The sequence below is a fragment of the Symphalangus syndactylus genome, chromosome 1, assembly GCF_028878055.3.
Source record: "Symphalangus syndactylus isolate Jambi chromosome 1, NHGRI_mSymSyn1-v2.1_pri, whole genome shotgun sequence".
NCBI classification, from domain to species: Eukaryota; Metazoa; Chordata; class Mammalia; order Primates; family Hylobatidae; genus Symphalangus; species Symphalangus syndactylus.
In genome coordinates this window covers 63480108-63506364 of record NC_072423.2, presented here as the reverse complement: position 1 = coordinate 63506364, position 26257 = coordinate 63480108, and the positions used below count along the sequence as shown (strand labels likewise).

Genomic DNA, 26257 nt, shown 5'->3' with positions numbered 1-26257 from the left:
AGCTGCTGAGCTGATGGGTTATAGCTTTCAGAAGGCTTTGGAGCTTGCTGGTTCACCCTGCAGACTTGGATGCTCCCAAGGCAAATACCAGACATCTCTGGGTGGAGTCTTAAGTGAAAAATAATCTATGTAATTTCCCCATCTGGGTATTTGTCTTTAGAATAGGAAGGTGTGTGGAGAGTGTGGAGCTGGTGAAATTCTCCTGGTGTCTGTATGGTGTTGATGCACTGGCTGTCTGCAGAGGTGTGGGTGTTGCTAGCTCATGACCCTGAAGTGCTGCCAGCTCGAATCTCCCTAGCACCTTTTCCCTGATACACCCAAGTTGCCCCCTGAGCACCTCCAGGAAGCAATTTAGGGAGCAGTAAGGGTCTTTCTCATGTCCTGATACCATACGTGAAGAGTGCTTCTCTTTGAGAAAGGGTGCAGCATAGTTGCATTAGAGGATTCCTAATCACAGTACCAGGCATGTCTTCACTTCACAAAAGGATTTGTGGCAGGGCCACAGAGCTTTCTTAACTGCTCATAAAATATTGTTTGATTTACAGAGTTTGCTTGCATACGATAGGAAATCATCTGCTAGATATAATGAGATGCTTCTGATAACTGTCTGTCTTCATGTTCTTTTACTTTAGGAATTCAAAGCCTTGCCTGCAGCATGAACCCCTAGTGGCTCTGAGAGACACAGAGGCTTGGAATAGAGGGTAGTGTATGCTGAGTGTCCTGAGTTGCAGACATTGGAGGCCCCTCTGATGGTTGGGGTGTGGGGCCGTGGTTTTCAGGTACCTTACAGGATTTCCAGGACAGACAGAAACCAGCACAGACAGACACCCAGGACCAACACAGTGAGGGCAACACAGCCAGGACCCACTTACAGCCATACCCTGGGGCTCTTCCCATGGAAGTGCTGTTGACGCTGCCATCTGGGGCCCCCACCTTAGGCTTGCCAAAAGTTCTGATCTCCCCAGGTGTTACTTCCACCTCCAGGTTTCCCATGAGTGCTTCCACTTGGCAGAACCTAGGCCTCCTGTGGGAGCCTGGGAAATGTAGTTTTTAACAGCTACATGAGTATCATGAGCTAGTCTATGGTCTCTGCCAGTGGGTTCACCAGAAGATCTGCCTGTCCCCAAACTGAACCTGGGGAGACTGAAGAACCCCAGATCAAGGAGAATTCAAGCCCCTGATCCAAGCCTGGCCCAGGAGGGAGCCCTCAGGGAACCAAGGATCCCTAAGAAGCTTAGAAGGTCCCTTCCTTCCCCATAGATGTGCTCCCATTAAGGACAAGACAGTGTCTAGTGAGACTGCATAGATGTCCAAATGGATTTACAAAGCCCAGGAGCTCTGGATTCAGCCAAGCCTAAATTAAAACCTCCTTTGTGGTCCCCCAGACTTAACAGAAACAGGGCCCTTGAGTCTCTGGGCTCGCTGCTCCTCTCCAGCCCTCTCTCAGCACAGCCCCTCTCAGCCCTAGCAAGCTACCTATAGTTCCTTAACGCATCAGGCTCTCACCTTTGGGAATACTCAGCCATCCCTCCAGGCAGCTTTCTCAGTGCCCCCCCCAGCACCTGTCCCCCCACCCCCAGCTCCACTAAGAGCCCCTTCATGTCTCAGGGCTTATGATGTACATTTTAACTTATTTTTCACTTGTGGGTGTGGATTGTGTGTTAATCCTCAAGGTATCTGCAGCACTGTGCACAGAAAGTAGTGGCCACTCTGGTTCTATGTGTTGGGTGAGTAGAAGCAAGGTTTCTGAGACGTCTGAGAATTGCTATGTTTATGAATATAGAGCTCATGTTTCTCTCTCTCTCTCTCTCTCTCTCTCTCTATATATATATATATATATATATATGATTGCCCCAACAAAGGACAGCTGGACTGCTTCAGCAGAAGCAAGTGCATCTCTCAGGATCCCTCAGCCTGGCACCTCATCCTTGAGGGCACCTCCATAAAAGGATGGAGCTGGATGGTTGGCCATAAGGAAGGCCCTAGAAGGTGCTAACAAGGATGAGCTGACATGGACCTCAGGGTCGTGCTTCTCTCCAAGTGACTCTGTCCCACCCATGGTGAAAGTGAAAGTTGCTAAGCCCGAAGTGACAAAAGAGGGCATCGAGCTGCACCCAGATGCAAGTGCTAAGCCCCAGCGAGGCCCCTCCCACCCATTAGCCAGGTGACTCCCCCTGCATTAGCCTCGCAGCCTGTGCAGTTCTCTCCGATCACGAGTGCTGCACCTGCAGAGCCACTTACAAATACTTGCACCCTGAATGTTAAGCCCAAGGATGCCAGGGGCCTTTAGATAAGGTCACACTGGCTTCTGCAGTCTTTGCCCAAGCCCTATTGGAATTCCCTGGCTTTTGGCTGGCAGGTTTACCTAGTCCTCTATCAACTCAGGTTGTCTGAACATCTCCAAACCAGCAGCATGTGAGCTACATTTAAGTGACACAGCCCCATACTGAGCAGGACATATTCAGATTGCATCTAGCCTAGAGTAAGAAGAGGGCATTTTTGGCTGGGTGCGGTGGCTCACACCTGTAATCCCAGCACTTCGGGAGGCCGAGGCGAGCAAATCACGAGGTCAGGAGTTTTAAGACCAGTCTGTCCAACATGGTGAAACTCTGTCTCTACTAAAATACAAAAAATTAGCTAGGAGTAGTGGCAGGCGCCTGAAATCACAGCTACTCGGGAGGCTGAGGCAGGAGAATCTCTTGAGCCCGGGGGGTGGAGGTTGCAGTGAGCCGAGATCTCACCATTGCACTCCAGCCTGGGCAACAGAACGAGACTCCGTCTCAAAAAAAAAAAAAAAAAAAAAAAAGGTGTGGTGGGGCATTTTTCCCAAGCTCAGTTCTGTAGAGAGTGGGATGCTCTATCCTGTCCCTGGAGCCCCTGTCTGTGTCTAGGGTGGACTGAAGCCCCTGCCTGCGTCCTCCCTGCCACCACCCACCCACACTCATCCACACACAATCTACTCCTAATTGCCAGGTCCTTCTGAAGCCCAGCATGGCCATCTCTAATCAGGTGCATGTGTTAGGAGGCTGTCAGGACTTACTGGCATGCATTGAATAAAGACTGGATATGGGTTGTGCCCACGCCTTTCAAATAACACAGATCCCAGAGTCCCACTAATCATTACCAGGGATAGATTGCATGGCCACTTCTGCTTGGGGTGGCCCTGAGCTAATTCATTAAAGAGTATGTGAAGTGGAAGATAGTTAAGGTAAAGGTAATGCCAGACCAAAAATGAGTTCCGTAGTAGGGATCACTCTTCGTAGTCTTTTAACAGAGCTCTTCTGGAGAATCAGGAATGGGCACAAGTAGCCCATTCATCCCCACTCCCGCCAGCCACCTCCTTTGGTGCCTCCATTAGGAAAACCACAGCCCTTACCCATCCTTGCTATCGTGTACCCGTGGGCACCTGTGGCCAGGGAGGCAGTGTGGTGCATGGGAACGAGCTGGCAGGCAGAAGCCTCAGTCCTGGGAAATGAACTAGCCTTACTGACCCCAGCTTCACTCATCCGTAAAAGGACTATAATGTCCACTTCAGGGAGATGAATGAAATAGTAAATAAAATATTATATGTGAAAGCTCTGAGCACCCTGACAGGCTGTAGTAGATATTCATTAAGCATTAGTTTCACTTCCATTTTTGTCCAGTCACAGAGCATTTTTTTTTTTTTTTTTTTTTTGAGACAGAGTCTCAGTCACCCAGGCTTGAGTGCAGTGGCAGGGTCTTGGCTCACCGCAAGCTCCGCCTCCCAGGTTCACGCCATTCTCCTGCCTCAGCCTCCTGAGTAGCTGGGATTACAGGCACCCGCCACTACACCCTGCTAATTTTTTTGTATTTTTAGTAGAGACGGGGTTTCACTGTGCCAGCCAGGATGGTCTCGATCTCCTGACCTCGTGATCTGCCTGTCTTGGCCTCCCAAAGTACTGGGATTACAGGCATGAGCCACCACACCCAGCCTTTTTTTTCTTTCTTTTTGAGACAAGGTCTCACTGTATTGCCCAGGCTGGAGTGCAGTAGTGCAATCTCAGCTCACTGCAGCCTTGACCTCCCAGGCTCAAGCGATCCTCCTACCTCAGCTTCCTGCATAGCTGGGACGACAAGCATGCACCACCATGCTCAGCTAATTTTTGTATTTTTTGTAGAGTCAGGTTTCACCATGCTGCCCAGGCTGGTCTCAAAATCCTGGGCTCAAGCCATCCTCCCACCTCAGCCTCCTAAAGTGCTGGGATTACAGGTGTGAGCCCCTGCGCCCGGCTGTCACAGAGCTATTATGTTGCTCTTTCTAGATCTACTTGAACTTAGCAATTCCCAGTCAGGTTCACAGTGAGTTTGTCAGTGGTGCAATTCTGCAAACAATGGATTCACCTTGAGATCTGGTTTTATTCAGTCTTTTTTTCCTCAATAGTACATGTTTCTTAAAGACTATTTGAAAAATGTATGAAAGTAAAAGGAAGATAACAATTATCGAGCCTCACCTCCTAAACAAAGCCACCATTTACATTTTGGTCTATTTCCTTCCAGTCTTTTTTTTTTTTCTTAATGCATACACTTTATGGAATGTGAGGAGACCATTGTTTTCCTTTGATCTTTCTTGCTAAATCCCACCTTTCAAAACAAGCCCATTACAGAGAAGAGGAACAGATGTTGCCCAGCTTTTTCACTGTAACTGTAACATCAAACCTTCCCATAGCTGTAAACACTCTTCTCAGATGAAGCTTGTAAATTATGCCATTTTCTGGGAAGAGTCCCAGCCTTTAAACCAGCTCCTTTTTCCTCAACTAACACTTGCCAAGGCCAGCCTGAATCTTTCTGCCTTTTATCCACATTAGTCACGGCCTTCTCTTCTCTAGTGTGGATTTGTGGTTTGGCTTGGTGACCCTCAGCTCACAAAATGAGTTGCAAGCAACTTTCTCAACTTTCCTAAATAGGCAGACCCCACTTAGTAAATAGCTTGTCCAACACTTCTATCCAAGACCACTTCTCTTCCCCTCGCTTTCCAGCCCCCATTGTGGGCTACTGTGCCACCACCATAGGGCCAGGAGTGGGAAATCTGGGTGCTGCAAAGGAATTTATGGATTTACATGTAGAGAGAGGGAAGGAATTGTGAAAAACAGGAATAGCTTAGGGGAAAGGCTCCTGGAGTCCTAAGAAGGAAAGGGAAGTTCAGAGAAGAAGGTGAAATAATATAAACTTGACCTTTAAAATGTTGCTCAGCCGGGGCGCAGTGGCTCATGCCTGTAATCCCAGTACTTTGGGAGACGGAGGTGGGCGGATCACAAGGTCAGGAGTTCAAGACCAGCCTGGCCAACATAGTGACACCCCATCTCTACTAAAATTACAAAAATTAGCCAGGCATGGTGGCATGTGCCTGTAGTCCCAGCTACTTGGGAGGCTGAGGCGGGAGAATTGCTTGAACCCAAGAAGTGGAGGTTGCAGTGAGCCAAGATTGTGCCACTGCACTCTAGCTTGGGCAACAGAGTGAGACTTCATCTCAACAACAACAACAAAAAAAAGTTCCTGACGGTCAAGCCTGGACCAGGAAACCAAGAGAGAGACTCAACTTCCTCCTATTTTTTTACCTTCATACACCCTCTGACCTTTTGCTTCTATGACCCGAGCTCTTGTTTTTGCTTTTGGGCTGATGCAGTTGCATTACAGGCTCAGAGAGCCTTGGGTAGGCTCATCTCCACTTACTGCATCAACGAAAAATGCATTCTGAGTTCCAACTTGCCAGCCCAGGAGCTTCTAGAGCACAACCCACTGGTGAGTGAGAGACTGCAGGTGTTGTATGGAGAACTAGTCCTAGAATTGTCCCTATGCATAAGGGAACTGGCACCAGCCACCAAGTGCTCTTTATTTCCTGAGACCTGGATGTGGGTTGGTATTTCTGTACACGTGGATCTGACCAGAAGAAAGTAGGGGTGAACCTAGTAAACTTGAGATTGGAGGTTATGTGAAATCATCAAATTAGATGATTCCAGCAAAAAGAGTTTCTGTGATGTGTGTGTAGGTTCACACCCCTTAAGATAACCATACTTGATTGTATGATAGTCGCAGGAGTCACTTACTACAGATGCATCAGAGACCATGTGATGAAGAAGATGGCCTCCCAGTGGAGTTGCAAGGTGCCTCTGGGGTGTGTTTTTAAATTGTCAACAGCTTCCACATGGTGTTTATATCCTTAGCTTTTGGCATTGGGGGCATTCAGATGAGGTCATCCACTTGGGTCCATTTCCTGAGTGTTGATCATTCTGTGACACAGAGAACAGCGTCTTCTATTCTTAGAGCTTTCAAGCCTAAATGCCCCTTGCCTGGCTCCAGGCCCATGCCCACTTCCTCCCCACCCACTTTCCCAGAAAATTTTTGTTGTGGAAAATTACACATTCACAAATTGTGTTTCTTTCCTCACACCAAGCATATTCCCACACAGAGACAGATTCTGGAATGATCTCATGGATGACTCATGCCATTATCTGGCTGTTTATAGGAGCTGCCTTTAGACAAAGATTTGGCCATAAGCTACGTTAAGACCCCTTCATTGTCTGCCAGTTGCCCTTGCAGGGGATGGCTTATCGATGGAGTCCTGAGTGGGAGTGGGAAGGGACTTCTAGACTAAAAGCTGCTTTTGACTTCACTTTTGTCCATCAACTGTGGACCCTGTTCCATTGTCTCTGAACTGTGGAGGCACCTTCTGCTTGATGCCAGCAAGCAGGCCTGGTCCAAGATGGACGCTGCACTGTATCGGAAGGGCAACAAATGGGACTCTTAAGCTAAGGCGAAGACTTGTGTCGTCGACTTCCGGCCCGTGTGTAATCTCTTAATTAAAATTTTGCTCACAAGTGGTATTTCCTTTCCTAATCCAGCTTTCAGGCTTTGCTTTAGGTGCAGGAAATCTCTCACTCCTTATTCTTTTTGAAGGGTCTGGAAATCCTGTTAATATTTAATTGGCTTTTAAATTATTGACACATCAAAGTGTTCAACCTATTGTTGTCCTTTGAAGAGCTAGCGCCTAGTGGAGCTCCTGGCAGGTGTTCCAAGTTCTTGGGCTTAGAGCATCATTAGAGAAAGGATGGTGGAGAGAAGTCAGGACCACTCCATTTTGGAAACATCTAGTTTCCAGGTGTTAGATATTTAAGTCATGTCTTTTTTTAAGAGAGTAATATTAGTTCATTGATCATGCTCCCTGAGGAAAGGGCCATAGCTTGAACTTCTTGTTATCTAACAGGGAATCTTGTTTTCCTGTCAGAATCTATTCCATGCATTATGGCTCAGTGAGCAGCTGGCTGGGCCTCTGCCAGGGAGCCACAGAAGAGGAAACTGAAAATCATTTTGCCTTTTACAAAAGATGAAGTCCAGAGTCGGCCGTTTTATGATTAATAATGACCCAGGTATTCCCCTTTGGCCCCAAGACAGCTAGATTAGCCACCTGCTTTTGATCAGATGACTCCACAGCTGTACGTGTGTGCTTTGTGCTGAAGAAGCCAAAACTAAGACAGGGGTCCAGGGGTTTCTAACAGTGAAATTACAGACATTCAAGGAGAGCTGCATTAAATTAATTTTGGTGCCATCCTATGAAGGATGAGTTTACACTCCCAAAATGGACCAACCTGTTTTTCTGCTCATTGCTTAAGGGTATAACTGCTGCTTGGCTGTCTCCCCAAATGTACTTTCATCTCCTGTTTTAATCCCCACCCCCCATCTTCTGAGTCCCTCCCTTTTACCCCCTCCAGTCACTCCCACTCCCCCACCCCCATGGGCCAGTTTTAAATGTCAGCCTTTGTAAAAAAAAAAAAAAAAAAAAAAAAAAAAATACGTATGTATCTTTGTGCTGGATTTTCAGTGTGCTTGTTGCCTACAGCCTCTGCAGAAGTTCACAAACTTGCACAGAATGTGAAAGCAGCTCCTCTAGGTACATGTGGCTAAGCTGCAGTGCTACCCAGGACTGTGGAGAGAAGGAATCACAGCCTTGCATCATCCACAGTTCCTTGCCAGTAGTTCAGTTAGGGTGTCTGTAGAAATGAGATCATTTCCTATAACCTGACTAACGATGTTCACCTCTCAGTAAAAGCTGCAGCATTTTAACCTAATATACACACCTTTAGACAATACTCGTGTGTAGTATTTGAACTTGCCTCTATGCCATTTTTAAAAGGAAGTGGAATATAAGTAAATTAGTAGGGCCAGGCGCGGTGGCTCACGCCTGCAACCCCAGCACTTTAGGAGGCTGAGGAGGGCGGATCAACTGAGTTCAGGGGTTCGAGACCGCCTGGCCAACGTGGTGAAACCCCGTCTCTACTAAAAATACAAAAAATTACCCAGGCGTGGTGGCAGGCGCCTGTAATCCCAGCTACTTGGGAGGCTGAGGCAGGAGAATCGCTTGAACCTGGGAGGCAGAGGTTGCAGTGAGCCAGGATCGCACCACTGCACTCCAGCCTAGGCCACAAGAGTAAAACTCCATCTCAAAAATAAAAATTATTAAAAAATAAATTAGTATTTGAACACTAGATGTGTCTGGGAAAAAAATCTTCTGGCTTTTCAAAGAAAGTGAAAACTTCAACTACAGTTTGCTTTTAATTACTTTCAGCTGCAGTTCCACATTCTCTAGCGCTATTTCCTGGTGCTGGAGGGTTAATGTTGGCATTTCAGCCAAACAGATATTTCTATTTTTATATACCATTTTAATGAGAATTCAGAACAATGATCTTAGAAAATACCAAGATTTCATCACACTCCACTGGGACTTCTGCTTCATTCTTTTTCACTGGAGTTTTTAAAAGATTCTTTTGGGGCAAATCTACACCATTCAGAGTTCCTTTCTGCATGCAACTCCAACGTTCTAGGCTTCCAAAAGAGAGGGACAGCAAAGACCATTGGTGTTACGCTATGTGGCAAAATGTGAAACTGCTGTTTATGGGGGTCAAATACGACCAACGAACAGCAATTTCATGTTTCATGTTAATATCAGAAAGATTCCAGTAACATTGATCAGAGCCCTTAACTAAGAAGAATGAACCTGGAAGAGTTTGTCAGCCTCTTTGTGAAAGATGTATTTTTTAGATCCCAAGAGTCCTAACATGTACAAATTCAAAAGCTATGAGAAGGGCCGGGCACGGTGGCTCACGCCTGTAATCCCAGCACTTGGGGAGGCTGAGGTGGGCGGATCACAAGGTCAGGAGATCAAGACCATCCTGGCCAACACGGTGAAACCCCGTCTCTACTAAAAATACAAAAAATTAGCGGGGCTTGGCGGCAGGCGCCTGTAGTCCCAGCTACTTGGGAGGCTGAGGCAGGAGAATGGCGTGAACCCAGGAGGCGCAGCTTGCAGTGAGCGGAGATCGCACCACTGCACTCAAGCCTGGGCGATAGAGCAAAACTCCATCTCAAAAAAAAAAACCTATAAGAAACTGACATTGTTAGAAACGAGATCTGTTTTGTTTTCTGTGGACAGCTGACTATGCCCGTTACTGTACACGTGCGCTCTTAATTCCAGCCCACCAAAATGGTAGCCCTGAAGTTAGTGACAACCTCTCCCTGAATCTGGGGAGGAAAAGCATGGAAAAGTTGCCCTCTGCCATCATGAAACTGTCAATGTTCTAGAGCTGTGATGATATTTATTACTATATCAGCAAAGTTTTGAAGTGTCAGTAGCTTTGGCGTACAAGAAGTACCTCGTTTCTTCTTTTTAAATCTACTTAATATGAACTATAAACCCCCCTTCTACAAGGCTGAGGGGAGATTGAGACTCATTTTTCAATGAGCATCCCTCCCTCCATGTTAACAGTATTGTGCCAAGAAGGGCTTGGAACCTACTGTAATGCCTAGGATTTGGGGAACACACGCTGGTTATTGTTCCTTTGGTTGCCCTAGCACTGCCAAAACTGTCACACCCGCCCCGTGACCCCTCCAGGCAAAAAGATGGGCTGCTCTGTGCCAGATGTGAGTTACGAATTTTTATCATGGCCGGGAGCTCTGTTCTTGGGGTGCTGATGGTGCAAGGCATGGGTGCCCTTTGATCGTGGACCCCATGGTCATTTCCCTTCCAACTTAGGTGAATCTTGCACTGCTGCTCCCTCTGCAGTGGCCTGTAATTTAAACATCCCCAGAGGCAACAGGCAGAAAATAGGCCACTCTTGGGAAGAAAACTGGGAGACCAAATCCACGTCACTGAGTATCTATGACTATATTATCTTGCCATAGGAACTTATAAAATAAGGGTAGCAAAAGTCCTGCCAAGGAAGCACTGGGTCTTAGTAGCCACTAGCCACATGTGGCAATTTACATTTAAATTAATTAAAATTAAATAAAATTAAAAATTCAGTTTCTCAGTCAACTGATCACATTTCAAGCACTTAGTTGCCACACGTAACCATCGTATGGGACAAGGTAGATAAGGACCATCTCTGTCATCACAGGAAGTTCTATTGCGTGGCACTCGTCTGTAACGAGCCTCACGTGTCTCCAGTAGCAGTTGAGGGTGGCCCCACTATTCTTATTTTCTTACTCGGCTTGGCCTTAGCAATTTAGAAAGTAGAATGACGTAAGTAGAAAGCCAGGGGGAAGTGGTGACTACAGTGAGTCACGTTATTTCTCGAGGGACCAGTTCTGTGAGTAGGGTTGGTGGAGCCTTGCCCGTCTTTCGTGTGGTCCCAAGTGTCGCTGAGACGCTTGGACAATCCACTGGGTCTAAGAATCCCTGTTTCTTTAAATGGGTTTGGGTTTTATCTCATGGAATAGAATCTTGGACTTTATATGAGCACATGACTATATTTTTTTGTTAGGGCTTCGTTTCCTTTGGAGGAAATGCCAAGAAGGGGAGTGTGGAAGAGGCACGACTGCTTTGGTTCTGTTAACTGTGATGTGTGATGTGCACATTTGGCGGCAGGCAGACAGCTGGCCAGGACAAGGCTGCCCCGGGGAAACAGTGAGCCTGTGAGCAAATTGAAGACAGATGAAAAGGGGCACAGTGGAAAATCACCCAAGTTTCATGCCATCTGTATGTACCAGTACCAGTGAGACAGCAAAGAGCCACACTAGCTCAGCTCAGTAAATAGTTTGTTATGTGTCAGACATTGTATAGACAGGATATGAAAATGGACTGAGACTCTGCCCCTGCCTGCAGCCAGCTCTCCATCTGAGAACCCTCTCAGTATGGGCTTATTCGAATTCTCCTGATTTCCCCTGGCCTACTCACTCCAAAAAGATACTCCCTACTTCTCTATTAATTTCAGCCCTAAGTAACATTCTCCATCTGGCAAAATGGAAACAAGGAGAAAATTATTTGGGAGCTGGGAATTTGGAGACCATGCTTGCTGGGTTTGGCTTTGGAAAAGTAGGAAGCCCGTGGAACTGAGATGCTGGTCCTTGAATGAAAAGGAAGACACTGCTATTTTTGTCCTGCTCTGCATGTGGTCAGTCCCCTCCCTCCCTGCCCACCACAGGTATTTTTGCCTCATTGCCTTGTTCACGTTTTTGCTTTGTAGGCACTTCCCTATGCCAGTGCCCCTGTGCATTCATCATCTCCATCCTTAATTGCTTTAAGAAGCGTTTTGAGAATCGCCCTGGGTTGCCTGCATAGCAGGTGCAGCAGTAGGGCAGATGGTCTTGTGGGTGTGAACAGAGTTGGTTGTTGGCTTTCTTCTGCATGACTTTGGTGTCGATTCTGAACGGGACTCCAGAGATGTTTTGAGGGTGGCACTACCATGGCCTCCCAGGAAGCCTGCTGTGGAAATTCAGCACTTACTGGGCACAGAAGGTCTTGGGCATTTCTGTTAATCAGACTCCACATTATAGGTAGGATAAGGGAGCTGGCTCATTCATGTAATGCCCAGAGACTAGGATGATGGCTCAACAGAATCAGAGCATTCCTGGTTTTTTTTTCTATATTTGAGGACAGCTTTCTTCCCTTCTCTTCTCGCCACTTGCTTGGCTCCCTCCTCTCTTCTTACCTGATGACTTTGTCTTTGGCTGGGAGCAATTTGCCCCTGCCTTATATTCGTTCTTGCATAGGTTGTAGGATATGACCCCTGAATATGGTCCCTCCATCCAGGCCACACAGCAAGTATGCTGTGGGTCTGAGGTGGCTTTGACTAACAGGCACCGGGTGTCAGAACATGAAGACCTGGTCATTCCCAAACATGGCTGCAGTTTAGAATCGCCTGGGGAGTGTTTACAACTCCTGATGTCCAGGTCACACCCCATGCCAACTGTCTGGGGGTGGGAGCCAGATAACAGTTTGTCAGAGATCCCCATACAATTCTGATATGTGGCAAATTTTAAAAATTACTGTAGGGGAAGGGTGTGGTCCCTTGAGATGTGAGCAGTTACACCTGAGCATAGTCACAGCGAGTCCATCTTGCATCTCCATGGCAATGTGATGTACTAGAAATGACATTGGATGAACTCTCCAACTTACCATCCTGGTGACCTTGGCAATCTCCCAAGGGCCTCAGTTTCCTCCTCAGTTTGATCTAAATTGGATCAAAATAGTGGTACCTTTCTCATAGGGTCATCTTAAAGAACCAAAGAAATGATGTGTGAGTCTTTGGAAATAGTAAAGTGCTAAATAAATGTTTGGCCAGGTATGGTAGCTCACACCTGTAATCCCAGCACTTTAGGAGGCCAGGACGGGAGGATGGCTTGCGCCCAAGAGTTTGAGGCTACAGTGAGCCATGATCACACCACTGTACTCCATCCTGAGCAACAGAGCAAGACTTCGTCCCTGAATGAATGAATGAATGAATACTTGTTATTACTAGAGATTATTCTTTTATTAAAAGATATTCATTTTCTAGGTGGTCTGTCAAGGTAGTAGAAGTGACTACTGTGGCATTAATTCTTTCATCACCAACAGTAAACCCAGTAGGTGTTTAGGATAAGAATTCATTTCTCCTAAGAAAGGGGAGCAGCAAGGAGAGGTGGTCTCATGCAGCATTAGAAGGAACCCAGGCCGGCCGCTGTGGCTCACGCCTGTAATCCCAGCACTTTGGGAGGCCAAGATGGGTGGATCACCTGAGGTCAGGAGTTTGAGACCAGCCTGGCCAACATAGTGAAACCCTGTCTCTACTAAAAATACAAAAAATTAGCCGGCCGTGGTGGTGCGTGCCTGTAATCCCAGCTACTCAGGAGGCTGAGGCAGAAGAATCGCTTGAACCTGGGAGGCAGAAGTTGCAGTGAGCTGAGATCGTACCATTGCATTGCAGCCTGGGCAACAAGAGTGAAACTCTGTCTCAAAACAAAACAAACAACAAAACAAAGAAAGAAAGAACCCAGCAGCTAGATCCCAGCAGACTGTGGTCCCACGATGCTCAGGGAATGCTCTCTGGCCTCATGTTCACTGGCCGTCTCTAGGAACTTAAGGGGCCTTGTGGAAGAGGGAGGGATGTCTGTAAACATCAGCTTCATCTTCAGGCTTTCTGTTCAGTTGGATTTCATTTATGTCAAAGTGGTTGCAACAAGGCATCACTGGCAAGCCCCCGAGGAGGGACAAAGGACCGTCCCATCACCGGGGCTCACCTGGTCATTTTCGTCGATGTGACTGTGTTGTCTCATGCAGTAAGCATCTTCATGGCTCTTTGGGGTGCACACAAAAGCATTTTTTTTTCCTCTGGCTTGTCCTCCCAGGGACTTGAAGTTGGACGGAGGAAGACAATCAGCTGGCGCAGTGAGTTTGAAAGAGATCATTGGTCTGGAAGGTGTGGAACTGGGTGCTGACGGGAAGGTAAGGCTGCCAGGCCGCCAGTCACCAAGTTGTGCTGAAGGCACAAGGGTCAGGAAGCAGAGGAGGGGGACAGCCCACAAGCCTCTCTCGAGGTGGAGGACTCGAGGTCTGGGGCAGATCCAGGCATGTGATGCCAGCCTGCCCGGCTCCGCTAGTGTGCAGCCGGTAATTGAGTGGCAGCATGGCAGGAGTTCCCACAGTACGTGTATTTCTCTGCCAGTGCTGTTTACAACTGAATGTGCAGTTTTGAGTACCTCACACACAGGCATGTTCCAGGATGGAATGACGAGTGGATTGAATATCTATTAACCGGTGGTGTCAGCAAGCAATATTCAGGCTACTAGAAAGTGTCATAGCTTCCCATGGTCCTGGGAAGCTAAGAGACCCTCAGTCTTAACACTGTGACCACAGAGCAGCAGGGCAGTCACATTCCTCTTCCATCCACATGCAACGAGCTGTGGGGTTGAAGTCTCAGGAGTGAAAGGTTGAAAGATGACCCTGCCCTTTGTGCAGGGTCCAGACGGTCTTCATCAACCCTTCCAAAATCTGTGTATGGCAATGACGCAAGTGTTTCTAGGGGAATCTGTCCTGGGGTAGTTTATTTGCCGATGAGGCCGCTGGGAGCTCCAAGTGTAGATAGAGTGCATGTGAGATGCTTGCCTAGGCAGGTGAAAATCAATGCACTTGCTCTGTTCACCCCCAATGAGGAAGTGTTCCCACAGGAGCCAGGAAGGATGGGATGGAGTGGAGGGTCATATGTGGCGTCTGCCAGAGGAGCAGGGTAGGAGGCCACAGCCCTCACCAGGGACTCTTGGGGCCTGAAGTGTTCTGGGCTTCTGCACTTGAATTATAAAAAGCAATGCAGTGTGTACCTTGTGGATTACACAACACCACAGCAGGTCCTGAGATAGTACCTTATTGTCAAATACATTCACATTTCTTCCATGTAATAGGAATAGTCAGACTCAGTGGGATAAATTAAAACTATGTGTAGCCTTATGTCAGTTCAGGTTGGGTGTTGGCACCAATGAGTACCAAAACAAATTTCATTTTTCAGATCTCATTGGATTTCAGAATTGCAAATAGGAGAAAGTGGACCTGAATGTGGGGTGACAACTGTAGCTTGATCAGAATGCAGAGCCAGCAATGCCTGGGAATAATCACTGGCCTGTTTTTGTCTTCACCTTTTAGACTGTTTCCTATACCCAATTTCTGTTACCCACAAATGCCTTTGGAGCCCGGAGAAATACCATAGACTCCACCTCCTCTTTCTCCCAGTTCCGTAACCTGAGCCACCGCAGCCTCTCCATAGGCCGGGCAAGCGGCACCCAGGGGAGCCTCGACACAGGTAACCTTGGCCTGGCTGGGTCTGGTAGCTGGTGGTGGGAGGTGCCTTCATTTACATGGGAATTGAGTCTCCCTGTGATGCAGAGTGGAAGACAGGCCGCAGGTGACATGACTTTTAGGAAAGCCTGATCTCAGGCCATGCAGGCCCACAGTGAAGCCACAGGTGATTTCTCTCTAATCAGATGCCCCAGTCGTTGACAGCCTGAGCTTCCACGTGGAGAGATGCCAAGGCCGTGCACACCATGCAGAGATGGCTGTGTCTCCCAGTTTCCCTGACCACTCAGCTCCCCTCAACAGTGACCTGGTTCTGTCCTATATTTTCATGGTGCTCAATTCGGACTTAAAAAAAAAAAAATCTGGGCTCTGAAGTGCAGGTTCAGGTGTGAGAATTTCCTTTGTGCCTGTCTTGGTGGGTGAGCAGAGTTGGCGGCTGAAGGAAGACTTGCATGCTTCCAGCTTTGCTGATCAAACCTTTTTAAGAACTGGCACATGGAGAAAACACTTTAGGAAGCAGTGCTGTTTCTACTCTGAGGGAATTCCAGGTGGATGTGAAGTTCCCTAGGTCTGCCCAAGTGCTGAGTTCTGAATCCCTATCCTAGTGTTCCGGCCACCTCTGATCGTTCGCAGCTGTGCCTTGGTGGCTGCTCTGATTTGTATTCATACGGACACAATAGCCTGCCTGGAAGTATTTGCACCAAATCGTGCTGCACAGGCATCTCCAAATTTGATCTGCAAGTTTGAAAAATAAACCTCTTCGGGGCCACACTCTGAGAGTGTCCTCTGCATCTTGCACGCTGTGTGAAGTTTTGCTCTCCTGGCTCAGGGAGATTGATACATAATTTTCTAAAATGGAAAAAAATGTCAGGATGTTAAGAATTTGGTGAACCCTTTTGAGAGGAGAATCCACTTCACTGGCATGCGGAGATGTCTAATAAAAGTCAATGAGTGCCGTGACGTTGAGCTAAGTGCCCTAAAGCCAGCCTTTCTTCATTCCAGCTATACTTGGCATTCTCCTGGCTGTCTCTGCTGGGGAGGGTCCGGAGCCGCTAATTATCATTTTGTATTTTGCATGTGATCTTCAGGTAGTGACCTGGGAGACTTTATGGACTATGACCCAAATCTCTTGGATGACCCGCAGTGGCCTTGTGGCAAACACAAACGCGTTCTGATCTTCCCTTCCTACATGGTGAGTAGCGTGGAATGGAGGTTCCGTTTGCTGCACCTCGTCAGTTGCCCCGCCTGGGTTGGTGGTGGCTGGGGGCTTGTTCAAAGACTGCTCTGCCTGGGGGACCTTCCTGAGGAGCTCCCCAGTGTGGGTGCCCACGGGAGGACCAGTATTGCCTTCTGTCCAGAATCCTGCTGGCCACCTGGCCTGCAAACACCACTTTCAGGATGCTTGCGAAGGCTGGGCTGCCAGTGTCCACAAAGTTACCAGCTCAGGTTGGGGGACCCTCTCCTCTGAAGGGGGATGTCCGAGCTTATACCTCCACAAACCCCAGTGGAGAGGACCAGGCCCATCCCTGGGAGCGCTGAGTTCAAGTCCAGCTCTGTTTGGAGTTCCTTGCTGGCTGCAGGCCTTCGTGTGCACGCTGAGCAAACATTTGGCCCCAGGCTGGGGATGACAGAATTCTTTCCTGGGAAAGTGAAAGTAGGACACTGTGGGTGTTACATGCAAAACCTTTCTCTGCTGTTTTTATTTCATGGACTCTTCCTGTTTTTCCCTGTGTGTAATTTTGGTTTCTGCTCTCGGCTGACCACTGTTTCCCACCACCAAGGGCTGCCATCTCCTCTGCAGACACCAGAGGGGCCTGGCGGGGCCCCGGGTGCTTTCTCTGGGCCGACTTGCCCTGACTCTTGTGGCAAGCAGAGCCCCGCCTGCTGTGGGAGGAGGGGGAGCTGCACTTTCAGAACAGTCGATTGGCCAGGCCTGCCATGCACAGCATCAGGTGGGAGACATCCACCCAGAACGCCCCCACCACCTCCCTGCCTTTTGCAAGTCCTGGCCCATGAGCCGGGCCTGGCTGGGCCGGCACAGCCGAGCACTTCCTCCTCTGGTTCCCTCCCCCCTGTGCTCCCAGCCTGAGCTGTTCTCAGGAGCCCCCGCCTTAGGAGTAAACCAGGGGATCTTTTTTCTCCTCTCGGCTTTTGTGTCTGCAGTAGCCAGAGTGGAAACCAATCCCCCGTACGCAAAGGACACCCAGATCTTCATTTAGAACTTAGGGTTCTCCGCTGTTTGTCAGAGAAACACCAGGCAGAACTTGGGGCCTTGCCAGTTACTTTCAGCATTTGTCCTCTTGTTCTAGCACATAGTTCAGTGGTCATTTTTGTACGCCACATGGCATCAGAATGCATTTAGTCACTGGAGAATGCATTCAAGTCAAAGGCATTTAGTTTGAAATTGCCCCTACTCCTCACTCTCCCTCACTCATGCCCCAACTCCTAACACAGAAAGCAAAACCAGAGCCATGTATAGTTACTTTTCTTCCACTCTATGACCTGTTTATTTAAAAAAAACCAGGGCATATTCATCTTTGGCAGAGGCAAACACATAATAAGTGTTCAATAAATGACCAGAATGATTGCCCTGATGTCAAGGAGGGTGCAACTGGTGTAAGAATAAGGATGCTTTATGTGGTTCACTGCCTTACTTATTAAAATTCACTTTATTTATTAAGTAGTGTGGCCAGGAAACTGGCTCAGGGAGTCCGAGTGAGGCTTTCCTAGTTGATAGATGGGAAATGGGAGATCCGGGCTAGAACTCCTGGCTCGGGGCTGTTTTCACGTTGCCCAGCTGTCTCTGAATTCCACATTCCTCAGCAGTCAGCCCCACAACTGCTGACCTCGGGGTTGGACATGAAGATCATTCTTTGGGCCAACAGTGTAGCAGTTTTCTAGGTAACCAAGAGAATAGGAAGGTGCACTATTTCTGATCGATGTTGGCGGGAGCTGTCCTGAGAGACATGTTGTGCCTGGTGATAATGCCGACCTCTCCTTTATAGGCCTAGTCTTGGGCTGGTGCTAGATCTGATCTTTTTTATCTGATCTTTTTTGTCTTTAAATGATTTCATTGTGAGCCTTGAGGTTACGGGCCGCAGTATGTGTGTATGTGCGTGTGCACGTACACACATACAACTTTTCCTCCTTAGACTGTGCTAGAAGACTTGCCAAGTCAGCATGTATGTCCTGCCCTCCTCATTTGATGTTCCCAAGTGGATCATTTTTAATTTCACTGCATGGGCTCTGCAGTCAGTGCTCCCGGGAATAGTCCACGCTATAGGGAATGCAATTGTGCACGGACTGCATTTTCCTGGTCGGCACCTGGAGCCATACATTTCCTATTCTAGCCACAGATGTTGGCACTTTGATAAAATGTGGGAAACCCACGTTTCAGCATTCTCTTCTAAGTTCTTGACAGTGTGTTGTGTATTACAAAGGGCCTCAACCCAGCTCCCTGGGGACTTCTTTCCTAGAAGCCAACATGGGTTACAGGCCGTTTCTCATGCATTTGCACTGAACTTGTAGGAATCAGAGTGGGGCAGTTGGGGGTAGGGGCGCTGGGGTGTTTGCTTTATTTTTGTGTGTTGGGGAACAGGTATAGAATTCACCTATTGAACAAGTATTGATTGAGGCCTTATTATGAGCCAAGCTTCCTTACCCAGTAGAGAACTAACCAGCCACAACCCCTCTTCTCCTCCACCTTGGAGTGAGTGAGGATGTCAGAGAATAAACAGTAAACAAGGAGACAGAGCACCATAATCGTGAGGAAGGAACCATCTTAGAAAAGCAGCAGGAGACCAGGCATGGTGGCTCAGGCCTGTAATCCCAGAACTTTGGGAGGCCAAGGCAGGGGGATCACCTGAGGTCAGGAGTTTGGGACCAGCCTGGCCAACGTGGTGAAACCCCATCTCTACTAAAAATTAAAAAATTAGCCAGATGTGGTAGTGCGTGCCTGTAGTCCCAGCTACTGGGGAGGCTGAGGTGGGAGAATCGCTTGAATCCAGGAGGCGAGGCTGCAGTGAGCCGAGATTGTGCCACTGCACTCCAGCCTGGGCAACAAAGCAAGACCCTGTCTCAACAAAACAAAACAAAAACAGCGGCAGGAAATGATGGAAGGGTTGGACGTGGGCCCCAGGGGGTAGGCCTCAAGGAAGACTTCCCCGAGTAATGGCACTGAAGCAAGCACTGAGGGCTGAGAGCGGTCAGCCCCACCAGGTTTTGGTAGGGAGAGCCCAGTGGAAAGACCCCAAAGTAGGAAGGGGGTTGGTTTTGCATAAAATAGATTTTTCTAACCGTAGAAGTCGTTGCCCTTCCCCCTACGCACACAGAGGCAGGAGGCAGAGCCCACAAATGATGCTGACAAACCCTCCCTCCCCACTGACTTGGCCCCAGGCACAGGGAGCTGCCGCTGAAACAGGCCCTGGCTCCGAAGGCCCTGGCTCCTTTGAGCCAGGTTGTGGAATGCCCTCTTTGAGGGCCTGAGGCACATTTGGCCACTAGGCTGGTATGGGGATCTCTGCCCAGACAGAGGGCAGATTCCTTCCTGGGTGGGAATGCTCAGTGATTGGGGAAGGAGCAGGCTTGCTGGTCACAGGCCAAGTATGCGGAGCTGCTCACCTCCCTTAGTATCAGCTTCCAAGGCCTCGGAGTCCTGCTGCCTGTCCCATCTTCCTCAGGCCCCCAGGGCAGTCCAGTGTGGCCAGTCCAGCAGAGGCGCCCGCCTGAAATCCTGGGACTGACCTCCCCTGTTTTGGGATGTCCTGTTCCTGTGGAAATCAGGCTCTGAGATGCTTGTGTAGCCTCTGCTGAATGAAGCAGCTCTCAAAGTGATGAGCTAATCCTTTCACCCATCAAATCCTGCTGCAGCCGCTAAAAGGAGTAATTTACAGACAATCAGATGCACTTGTTTGTTTGTGCATTTCCATGAATTTTTGTAACCACTGCTCTGATCCAGATATAGAGCATTTCTGTCCCTGCAGAAAGTTCCCCTCCCCATCCACTCTTCCCATCCCCTTCCTGCAAAGGCTATCACTGTTCTCACTTCTGTCACCATAGATTAGTTTTACCTATTCTGAAACTTCATGTGAATAGGATCATGGCATATAGTTTTTGGGGTCCATCTTCCTTCATACAACTTAACATGTGAGAGTTCCCCATGTCATGTGTATCAGTAGATTTTTAATTGCTGAGTGGGCCACGTGTGATGGATCACGCCATAAATCCCAACACTTTGGGAGGCCGAGGTGGGTGAGGTGGGGGATCACTTGAGGTCAAGAGTTTAAGACCAGCCTGGCTAACATGATGAAACCCTGTCTCTACTAAAAATACAAAAATTAGCTGGGCATAGTGGCAGGCACCTGTAATCCCAGCTACCCCGCAGGCTGAGGCAGGAGAATCGCTTAAACTCGGGAGGTGAAGGTTGCAGTGAGCCGAGATCGCACTATTCACTCCAGCCTGGGTGACAAGCGAAACTACGTCTCAAAAAAATAAAAATTGCTGAGTGGTATAAGATGTAGTACAGTTTGTTTATCCCTTCTCCTGTTGATAGACATTTGTTCATGCGGCTGCCATGAATGTTCTTGTGCGTGTCTTTCTGTGGAAATACTTTTTCATTTCTCTTGGGGTAAATACCTAGGAGTGGGACTTCTGAGTCCTAGTGTAGGTGATATTAACCAGCCATGATGTAGCTGTTTATCTTTGTGCGTGTGTGTCCTAAGTGTAATATAAAAAGGCCCTTCATCGCCACAGTCAGGACATGTCTTAGAGTGGGAAGCTTCCAGAGGTGAAGCCTGTCATTTAGTATGCAAGTGGCACCCTTTTCAAATTAGCCTTGCACCCATATCTGTATTTTTAAACTTTGATCCATGCAAGTCACTCCTGCTGTTATCTACTGTAGAAGGTCAAGGGTGAGATTTTGAACTTAAAAAAAAATTCCGGGCTGGGTGCAGTGGCTCACGACTGTAATCCCTGCACTTTGGGAGGCCGAGGCGGGTGGATCACCTGAGGTCAGGAGTTCAAGAGCAGCCTGACCAACGTGGTGAAACACCATCTTTACTAAAAATACAAAAAAGTTAGCCAGGTGTAGTGGCGGGCGCCTGTAATCCTGGCTACTCAGGAGGCTGAGGCAGGAGAATCACTTAAACCCAGGAGGCAGAAGTTGCAGTGAGCTGAGATCACACCATTGCACTCCAGCCTGGGTGACAAGAATGAAACTGTCTCCAAAAAAAAAAAAAAAATTCCTGGGGCAGGTGTGCAAAACAAATTGCAGCTGGCCCGGTGGTTTGGTCTTCAAGTTTCTAGAAGGTGCCCACAGAACAGGAGAGCATGTTGAGCCACCTGGCTACGTGCAGACTCTTGCTGGGCAATGGTGTGTCTCGGGGGAAGGCGGATGCTTCCAGCTCTCTGCACCACTTGGCATATAATTAAAGCTTCATGAGAGAGTGGTTATGTATCATTAGAACCTGGCAGCCCAGGTTGGTAGTGGGTTTTTGTGTTTTTTCCCCCTCTTTATGGGTGTGGAAAGCACTTAAGAGGAGAAAGTAAGCGGGAGAGCTGAGATAATGCCAACAAAATTCAGTTACCTGAGTGGATTTCTGGATTCTTTTCTTCTGTAAGAAATCTCTCTTGCACCATGTTTACATCAAAAAGAAAACCGACTAACATTGTTTGTGATATGCATAAGCATGTAAACCTCAAGAGAAACCTCTTGGATTGATCTCCATTATAAAATGCCTATTTTTTATTTACCAAATATTAAAATCTAAGTACTTGTAGAGAAAGCCCTCCCTTTACCCCCACATCTCCCCAGTGTTGGGGGAATGTATCATAGAACTTAATTTTTCAGTATAGCATGAGATGCTGAGCAGTGGGAAGTAATTGACTCAATGAAAGAAAGACTAATTCTGCCTTCCATGAGGTAGGTGATTAGATTCTGCCTGTCCCCCGATATATATATTTATAAATATATATTTATAAATATATAAAAATTATAATATAATTTAATAACAGTCATATATTTATAATTTATATAGAATATAGAACTATATTTATATATCTCTATTTCCATTAAAAGTTACCTGGATGATTTAGGCACTTGTTACCTGTCTGCAGGGTGGATTTGTTGGGAAGCTGATGCAAGACCCTTTCCAAGGCCTCAGGTTTCAAGGTGCCTGAGGCCTATTCAGTTCTGGGAAGGGGACCTCTTTAAGAAAATGTCACATCACATTAGAATCACAGTAGCTTGGCACTTCCCTATTGTGGCACTTCCCTGAGGCTTGAAGGGCGCCCTCAGGCGCACAGGCCTGGGCAGTAGCTGAGGAGCATCCTGCCAGCTTTAGGTGTAAGTGTTCACATCAAGGCCTGAAATGCTTGATTGTGCTGTGTGGGGAGGGAGGGTTGTTTTGGGTGTGGGTTTGGTTTTTTTTTTGGTCTTTTTGTTGTTGTTAACAGCACTATTAGAATTCCAACACCATACAATTCACCTCTTTAAAGCCTCTTTTACAATTCATTTTTTTCTCATAAAACTAATACTTGGCCTCGGTGGCTCACACCTGTAATCCCAGCACTTTGGGAGGCCAAGGCGGGTGGATCATCTGAGGTCAGGAGTTCGAGACCAGCCTGGCCAACATGGCAAAATCCCGTCTCTACTAAAAAATACAAAAATTAGCCAGGTGTGGTGGTGGGCACCTGTAATCCCAGTTAATCAGGAGGCTGAGGCAGGAGAATTGCTTGAACCCGAGAGGCGGAGGTTGCAGTGAGCTGAGATCATGCCACTGTACCCTGGCCTGGGTGATAAGAACAAGACTCCATCTCAAAAAAAAAAAAAAAACTAATACAAAATATGAGTTTGACATTTCACCCAAGATTTTGCAGCATCTGCTCTCTTTCTGTGTATTTGTCTCGGATTTTTGACAATCGCTTCGTGATTTTGACATTTCACCCAGGATATTGCAGCATCTGCTGTCTTTCTATGTATTTGTCCCGGATTTTTGACAATCACTTCGTGATTTTGAACATGACGTTCCACGCAGTTTGGCTCATTCTCTACTGCCACTGTTTCAGCAGCTTGCATTTAGAAGTGCATCCAAATACTCTCTGGGTGTGGGTGATCTCAGGGCCAGTCACCTGGTGTCATCTCAAGTGGATGGAGACACTATTCCAGGAGTCCTGTAGCACCAGATAAATAGTTGACAAATATCTGACACTGAGCATGCTCTGTGCCACCCAGTGAATCCCCATGGCTATGTAAACCTGAAGCAGAGGGAGCTTTTCTTCCTGTTTTCCTCTCCGTGTGCAAACCCTTTCATTTCAGTGGGCGGGAGAGTCGATCCAGGATTCGGTATTTTGAATTCGATGGGTAGAAATAGCAACAAATGCAGCCCTAGGCTGCGTAGGCTACCCGTTTATTTCCATAGTTTCCTTGTGATTTACTGTCCTCTGAGGGAAAGGATTAAATGCCTAGAACAGCTGAAATGCCCATCTGTTGGTGGTTAGATAGATTTAGTCGAGGGTCACTGTCGCTTAATTACCTTAACAAGCACGGAACATCTGCTTTCCAGTGCCCAGCTGAGCCCGAATGCTCATATACAAGTGTGGCCAAAGCAAAAAAAGCCTGATTTCGCAGTGGCTGTTGGCGCTGGAAGGAGCTGTGTGGATCATTGCCTTGTATCCTTCCTTCCTTTCACAGGCGTGGTGTGGAACCAAGGCTTGCAGCGGCTGCATACCTGCCCCAGGTCTTACAGCTAGCTCCTAGGGTGCAGGCAGCACTAGGGCTGGCAGTAGGTCAGAGAACAGTAGCCGAGTGTACGGCAAGCTCACATCTGCTTAGAACTGCTCATAAGAATTCCTGGGGAGACTTGGAAGACAGAAGAGTAGGAAATGAAGGAGGCCAGAGCTTTATCAAGCCCTACAGTGGAAGTACCTTTTCTGTTGTTTCTGTTGGAATCAGACCAGCAACCTGTCTGCTCTGAGGCCCTCACTGTTCTCCAGGATTGTTGTTGGGGCGTGTGTACCTCCCATCCTCTCCCGTTACACCCCAGCCCACCTGAGGGGCGTTCACTTCACAACATTGTTACTGTGGGCCAGGATGGGGCCCAAGTTCTGTTCCATGGAGGCCCCTTCCCTCTTCTCGTGACAAGTCAAGACTTTGTTTTTATACAAAGCAAAGAATGGGCCGGGTGCAGTGCCTCATGCCTGTAACCCCAACGCTTTGGGAGGCTGAGGTGGGCGGATCACTTGAGGTCAAGAGTTCGAGACCAGCCTAGCCAACATGGCGAAACCCCATCTCTACCAAAAAATACAAAAAAAATAGCCAGGCATGGTGGCATGCACCTGTAGTCCCAGCTACTTGGGAGACTGAGGCACGAGACTCTCTTGAACCCGGGAGGCGGAAGTTGCAGTGAGTGCTCCTGTACTCCATCCTGGGCAACAGAGTCACCCATCCTGTCTCAAAAAAAAAAAAAAAAAAAAAAAGCGAAATAGGTATCAGTGTTTCTGCAGTCGATATGGGAGACTTTTCATCTAGATAACCAAGTTGTGGTCTTCTCTCTTCCTGTTATCTCAGAAGCAATTTGTCCACTCCCACTCTAGGCCTTCCAGACTGTCTCTAGCAGGGCAGGCCAGGCAGGGCCTCCTTGTGAACTGTGTCTCTGGACATCTGTGTTGTGGACAGTCCCTTCTATCTGACCTTCCCCTTTCCCTGTACGCAGCTGTGCACACAGCTTCCCTGCAGCCAGGCATTCAAGTGACCTCTGACTCCATGAACGGAATGAGCACCCTTGCAAAAACACAACTGCCTGCTGCAGGGTTGGAACCCCCCATCCATCACACAGCCTGGGCCTGCTGCGGGCCACAAGGAGCGCTTCATCTGGTGAATCCCATGACCTGGAATTAGGTGGCATTGAAAACAGCGGTCCTGGCGGGGCGCGGTGGCTCACGCCTGTAATCCCAGCACTTTGAGAGGCCAAGATGGGCGGATCACAAGGTCAGGAGATTGAGACCAGTCTGGCCAATGGTGAAACCCCGTCTCTACTAAAAATACAAAAATTAGCCGGGTGTGGTGGTGCACACCTGTTGTCCCAGCTAGTCAGGAGGCTGAGGCAAGAGAATTGCTTGAACCTGGGAGGCAGAGGCTGCAGTGAGCAGAGGTCACACCACTGCACACTTCAGCCTAGGTGACAGAGATCACACCACTGCACACTCCAGCCTAGTGAGACTCCATCTCGAAAAAAAAAAAAAAGAAAAAAAGAAAACAGTGGTCACTCATACTGTCCCAGGCCAAGAAGGAGTCGCTGCTTATTTAATTAGCACTTTGATTTACAGTGGCATGCACTGGCAAAACCCAGGCATTGCAAGTTTTTTTTTTTGTTTTTTTGGTTTTTTTTTTTGAGATGAAGTCTTGCTGTGTCGCCCAGGCTGGAGTGCAGTGGTGTGATCTCGGCTCATTGCAAGCTCCGCCTCCTGGGTTCATGCCATTCTCCTGCCTCAGCCTCCCGAGTAGCTGGGACTACAGGCACCTGCCACCATGCCCGGCTAATTTTTTGTATTTTTAGTAGAGACGGGGTTTCACCATGTTAGCCACGATGGTCTTGATCTCCTGACCTTGTGATGCTCCCACCTCGGCCTCCCAAAGTGCTGGGATTATAGGCTTGAGCTACCGCACCCGGCCAGTTTTTTTGTTTTGTTTTTTTTTTTGAGACAGAGTCTCACTCTGTCACCCAGGCTGGAGAGCAGTGGCACCATCTTGGCTCACTTCAATCTTCATCTCCCAGGTTCAAGCGATTCTCCTGCCTTAGCCTCCCAAGTAGCTGAGACTATAGGCATGCACCACCATGCCCAGCTAATTTTTGTATTTTTAGTAGAGACGGGGTTTTACCATGTTGGCTAAGCTGGTCTCGAACTCCTGACCTCAAGTGATCTGCCTGCCTCGGCCTCCTAAAGTGCTGGGATTACAGGTGAGAGCCACCACGCCCAGCTTGCAAGTTTTTATGATTCATGCAGTTCAAACCTGAATAAAGCGTTGGCCTCACTTTTCATTTCTTCAGTCCCACACCAGAAAGAATGAGTGGCTGGGGGGCTGTGGTAATCCCACTGCCGTGGCTCAATCTCCTAGTACCGCCTCCCCAGCTCACCCCCAGCACTGAAGAGAGGATGCCATCTCTTGGCATGGTTGGGAGGCCCGGCCTTTAAGGGCCACCATCA

At 48.1% G+C, this 26257-nt stretch overlaps 1 protein-coding gene across 5 annotated transcripts in view; it reads left to right on the top strand.

Moving 5' to 3' along the window:
• The window catches only part of CABLES1 (Cdk5 and Abl enzyme substrate 1), a 124888-nt gene that overhangs the window by 85479 nt on the left and 13152 nt on the right, over positions 1–26257 (top strand). For all 5 annotated transcript variants that reach the window (XM_055236376.2, XM_055236367.2, XM_055236410.2 and 2 more), the window contains 3 exons: positions 13618–13714; positions 14906–15062; positions 16144–16247. In XM_055236376.2, the coding sequence (XP_055092351.2) occupies positions 13618–13714; positions 14906–15062; positions 16144–16247 (358 nt within the window). The remainder of the gene's footprint in view (positions 1–13617; positions 13715–14905; positions 15063–16143; positions 16248–26257) is intronic.